Source organism: Hylaeus anthracinus, unplaced genomic scaffold, assembly GCF_026225885.1.
Source record: "Hylaeus anthracinus isolate JK02 unplaced genomic scaffold, UHH_iyHylAnth1.0_haploid 10986, whole genome shotgun sequence".
NCBI lineage: Eukaryota > Metazoa > Arthropoda > Insecta > Hymenoptera > Colletidae > Hylaeus > Hylaeus anthracinus.
The window spans coordinates 1-5,319 of NW_026533665.1; the positions used below are offsets into that span (position 1 = coordinate 1).

The 5,319-nt window shown below is 39.1% G+C and overlaps 1 protein-coding gene across 1 annotated transcript; it reads right to left on the reverse strand.

Moving 5' to 3' along the window:
* Positions 1-671: 671 nt before the first annotated feature.
* LOC128896513 (uncharacterized) lies at positions 672-4,831 on the reverse strand. Its single transcript, XM_054159885.1, has 3 exons — positions 4,556-4,831; positions 2,644-2,693; positions 672-1,395 (listed from the first exon to the last, which is right to left on the reverse strand). The coding sequence occupies exons 1-3, from the start codon at positions 4,721-4,723 to the stop codon at positions 1,236-1,238; spliced, it is 378 nt and encodes a 125-aa protein (XP_054015860.1). The 5' UTR covers positions 4,724-4,831; the 3' UTR covers positions 672-1,235.
* Positions 4,832-5,319: the final 488 nt, after the last annotated feature.

Sequence of the window (5,319 nt, forward strand, 5' to 3'; positions counted from 1 at the left end):
CATTAAAGTTGCAGCTTATAGTAGCTTCAGACCCACAGACATGTTTACGGAGAGTATCCGTTCTCGTGTGCTTGTCTCCTTCCGCTCCAAGTGCACGGAGAGTATCCATTCTCGGGCTGTTGTCTCCCGCCGAAATTCACTCGCACGGAGAGTATCCATTCTCGTGCAGTAAATCCCAACGCACGTCGAATAGCCGCGCTCGCGGCACCCCCACACGCCACCCCGCACACGAAGTTCGCGCGCCCATACAGATAAGGCTTAGAGTTAAGAAATCAGAACTGTACATAAAATCGAGGCGACTTATATATATATATGTACGCAGCAATTAATAATTCACCGATCCTTCTCCTGAGTCCTCGTCCAGCGATGATCGTCCCTCAATCCGATACAGCAGGAAGACCCGTCGGCAAGGTGCATGTGATCAACGATTATTAACAAGCACGGTCGTCGAGATCACCTTCTCCAGCATTTGCCCTTGCTCCTGATTCTAATGCCCTGAATTAATAAAATTATTTAATGTTGGAAAGATCCCACCGCTGTCATCAATCTTGTTGCGAGTCCGTACGGTTTTATTTTTAAGGACTTAGGGTTTTACTGGCGTTCACGCTGCACGTGACAAGATTATTAGAATTGCGTGCGACTTAGCCAGGAATAAGTTAATTTAAGATAAATTAAGAAATGTAATATTAACTTTATTGTAACAGTTTGAATATAACTAATTTAACACAAACGTTAAATTTCTTTACTTTAAATACAAGCATTTACAATAGACGTCTATACTGGTTAACGGCCGCTATGCGAGTGAGTATTAACAATTGTTTTAAAATAAAATGCAATCAAAAAGAAAACGAAATACCATAAATACAAGAAAATCGTAATTGGCGCTAAACTAACTTCAAACAGAACTACCAAACGCAAAGGCTCATTCACATTCCATAACAACGGGCAAACGGGTCTCCGCTCTGCCATCTAGAAGTGACTTGGGAATTAATTTACTTCTATCAAAAGTAGCGGTACGCAACATATCAAAATCCTGAGCTTTAAGTTATGGATATTTCGTCCACTCGCGGCGCTAGTGCGCACAGACTACGATATATACTTCGACCATATATGTATACATGGACTGCTCAAGCCTACTCTTTATACACTGAGCAAAGCATAACCAATATCTTCATACCAAAAATAAGACATGACGCTAAAGCGCATGCGTTAAATTCGAAAACTATAACAAAAATTCAAACTCGATGACAGCTGACTGCAGCTCTGACCAATGGTTGAAGAGTAGTTCGGCAAACCGTCCAAAATTTCAATTCGCACCTTTCCCCACTGTTATTGCCCATTGACTGTAGCCCTTGCGCACAACTTCTTACTCGTAACTTTGCATGGTAGATGTTAGTTACGGACTACACTATAACTTGAGCGGTCCATGAAGACTGTATAAGGAGCTTCGACCATACATACATGAACTGTTCAAGCTATAGGGTAGTCCGTAACCAACATCTTCCATGCCAAAGTTACGAGTAAGCAGTTGTGCGCGAGCGCTGCAGTCAATGGGCGATAGCAGTGGGGAAAGGCGCGAATTGAAATTTTTGACGGTTTGGCGAACTACTCTTTGAGTATATAGAAATGTATATTGAGTATATGTTTATATACTCAAAGGAACTACTCTTCGACCATTAGTCAAAGCTACAGTCAGCCTGTCATCGAGTTGGAATTTTTGCTATAGTTCTCGAATTCGGCACATGCGCATTAGCGTCAAGTCTCACTTTTGGAATGGAAATGTTGGTTACGCTCTGCTCAGTGTCAGGGCCACCAAGCTACTGTATTTCGCGTTGAAGCCAGATTTAATTCAAGCCCGCGAGGTTTGGAGGCGCCAGTGTCGTTACTACCACATACAACATAATCCGTGAGCCACACACACAACAGCATGGTCTTATATATGTGTATTTCTACCTGCTTTAAAATGAAATTGAATAAAAAGTAAGGGAAGGGAAAAAAGGCCCTACTTTATGAAATTAAATTTATAATACATAAATGTAATAAAAATATAGAGTACAATAAAAATATATAATAAAAAATACAATAAAACATATAATTAAAAAAATACATTAAAATATAGAATACAAATATATAATTTAAAAAATACAATAAAATATATAATACAAATATATAATAAAAAAAATAGAATAAAATATATACTACTGTAACAGCTGGGGTTACTAAAATGATTGCGCGTGAGTTTAATATTTGTATATATATTTTAATAAACATGTAAATTAAAATTTGTACAAAGTAAAGCACGCAAAGAGTATTTCTAAACTCGGAGTCCCGTAAACAGTGAGCGACTGACTGGATCCTTCCGCAAATTCCACTACCTTTATAATATTCTTCGGAAAGGCGTTACCTTTCGGTAACCGGGGCGGGGATGATCGATGAGTTTTCGGGACTGGCAAAGGTGGTTGCCACATGTAGGCAATAAGGTCATTTCGGGACCGCGCTACCCGCGCGGTCGGAAAGACCTTGGCGGTATATGGCTGGCAGAAGTTGTAAAGAAGGACACATTTTACGGAAACGGTTTCTTAAGAATGTTAAAATAATTTGCCGTCACCAAACCGTGCCGTTTGCAAACACCAGGTAGGTTTTATTACCTTACAACCTAACATCTGCAAGCGGTCAGTTTTACCCTCGCGCATCTGCAAACCATATACCGCTATAAATACAATAAAAATATTGTTTAGATAATTAACTTTCATACAAGACTTGATTTATTATGTGAAAAATAAAGTACAATAAAAACATTTCAAATGTAAAAAATGAAGTATTAAAGATATTGAAAAAAAGACTACTTCATTTAAAAGAGAAATTTTAAATTAATTATAACATATTAAAACATAAATCAAGTCTTGCTTACATTAGGTGTACGCACCTCGATAGGTCGCGTTAGAAGTGGATCCAAGTCCATTCTCTATTCGAATCCACTTATAATGCGATTCACTCTGCGTACATATGTTCTCAAATCATTTCCATGTTCGGAGCATATGAAATCAAATTTCATATGCTCCGAAATTTGTAATTTAATAGTCGTAACAATGCCGGAAATGTGTGCTATGTTGGAAACATTTGCATAGCAAACAGAAACGACCTTAGAAATTAAAAATGTGCATCCACTGCATCGATGAATATTCCCCGAAATTGTCAGTTTTGAAAAATAAGACCAAACAACTTTTGCAAACATATTTTTTTCGAATAGTTCGCGTAACATATCGAATGGCAGCCTGAATAGCTAATTCAGGTGCACTTGGAACATTCAAATTTAGAGAAATTACATTTTCATCCGGGGATACACGTGCAGCAACCGATATAAATTTTTTTAAATTACATAGAAACCCTGCGGATTCTTCAGATTCGCAATTGGTATCCCCCCTTACCCTAACCCAATTTTGCAGTACCTTTGGATGCTCCTTATCCGCAAGCTTTCTTTTCAAAAAGCTCATGCTACGAAACCCCGAAATAGATACATTCCAAACATTTACTAAAGTCATGTCTGTTCTACTTGTCGACTGCGCAACACTACTATTGACACTGTCGAAAGTATTATTCATAAAATGAATAATTCGAGCAGTATCAATTCCATCACCCGACATTTCAAGCGTATCGCACACACTCTTAGCCTTGCTACGGCTCATCAGTGTCATTAGGGCTCCAACTGCTCGACTAAAAACTTGGGCGCAATATTTGACCTTCATTTTAGGTATTTTACTTGGAACAACATGTTTAGCAGTAAGTTTATGCAGGAATCGGTCCTCATAAACATTACTGCTATCAATAAAATATAGATCTTCCACGTGTGACCATTTAGCCACCCGTGAAATATTATCTTGGAATTTAAACCTCAAGTCCTTTGTCAGCAAGTTGTTGCGGACACATTTTAAAAAATGGGGGGGTATCAAACAGCGGTACAATCATGTTATTGTCGATAACAATAACATCATGCCACAGTGCATTCGATTCCTGAAAGGCATTTCTCTTCGAGGAATCTAATAAGTTTTGAATAGCTTTGCAATTTGTGCTTCTTTGGTCACAAACTGTTGCTACTATTACTATACCGGCCTGACACGCACGGCGAACTATTTCTTTAAACATACGAACAAGGTTCTCAGCTGAGCTGGAACCTTTACAAAATGAATATGCAACAGGTTGTTTCCACGGTCGCACACCATGAATTCCTTTCAGCATCTACACTGTAGCATGATCCGCGATATCTAAATTACGCGAAAAACCAGTATCTACAAATCCCTCAATTGCATCCATTGAGGGATTGTACTGTACTTGAGGCGATAAACTAATTTCATCAAAAAGTAGACACTGTAAAGTATCTGCTTTTCTTACCGACGAATAAGTTGGACCGCTGTTTGAGTTCTTCAAAAACGTTATCGCAAATTCCAGCTTTTAGTGGAATTTGCGATATTAGTTTTCTAAGCGTTTCGATGCTTGGCAAAAGAAATAACTTTGCCAAATATCGATAAGCTTTGGAACTCTGTTTTAAAATACTTACAGCTAATAGCTTCTCCTTGTCGGAGAAGCGTCGCGCCGATTTCGCTTTTCCCTCGTTACGCATCTGGGCAGAGAGCATCGCGTGCAGGGGTATTGGCAGGCTTTCTAAAACCTGACACACACCGGTCTGCACGAGATGCTCAATCTTCTCGATGCGTTGTCTCACCATGACCTCCGGCGCCTGAACTGCCTAGCTGTTCTCAAAACTGTTGCCACAGCTTTGAACAGCGTTTCTTGATGATTCTTCTTATGTTTTCTATGGAAAGAAAAATATATATAAGTAATACAATTATGTATAAATGTGTAAATGTATTTTACATATTTATGTATCATATTGGCCTGTATGATACATAGTAAAATATAAAACACAAAGATACCATCGAGTGACGATATAATTTCTCACTACCGTGCTTTACTGGATGGTTGGCGAAAATTCCTCAAACTAGAGGTGACTGAAGAGACAGAGACTTTTCTTCGAGCAGTCACACTGCATAATCATATTCTGATACCTGAATAGTGACCCGGCTCCATCGTTCGTACGAGCGCGCGGTGCCTTCGTCACGCGATAGCTTTTGCCTAGGTCAATACCGAGAACGCGTGTTTTGACCTGGCCAATACCGAAAATGCGTGAGGATAGATGTGTCGCCATTACGTGACAACCAATTGAGCCAACCATCAAGCAAAGCACAGTTGAGGACATAATCAGAACGACAATTTTTAAACATGTCTGTGGGTCTGAAGCTACTATAAGCTGCAACTTTAATG

Excerpts from the sequence above, each read along its gene's own strand:
- LOC128896513 (XM_054159885.1), bottom strand. The coding sequence starts at position 4,723 with ATGGTGAGACAACGCATCGAGAAGATTGAGCATCTCGTGCAGACCGGT. Across the intron at positions 2,694-4,555 it reads ACAAGGAGAAGCTATTAGCT|ATGCGCGAGGGTAAAACTGA; the intron begins GTAAGTATTTTA and ends TATGGTTTGCAG. Across the intron at positions 1,396-2,643 it reads ATGTTAGGTTGTAAGGTAAT|TAACATCTACCATGCAAAGT; the intron begins AAAACCTACCTG and ends GTAGTCCGTAAC.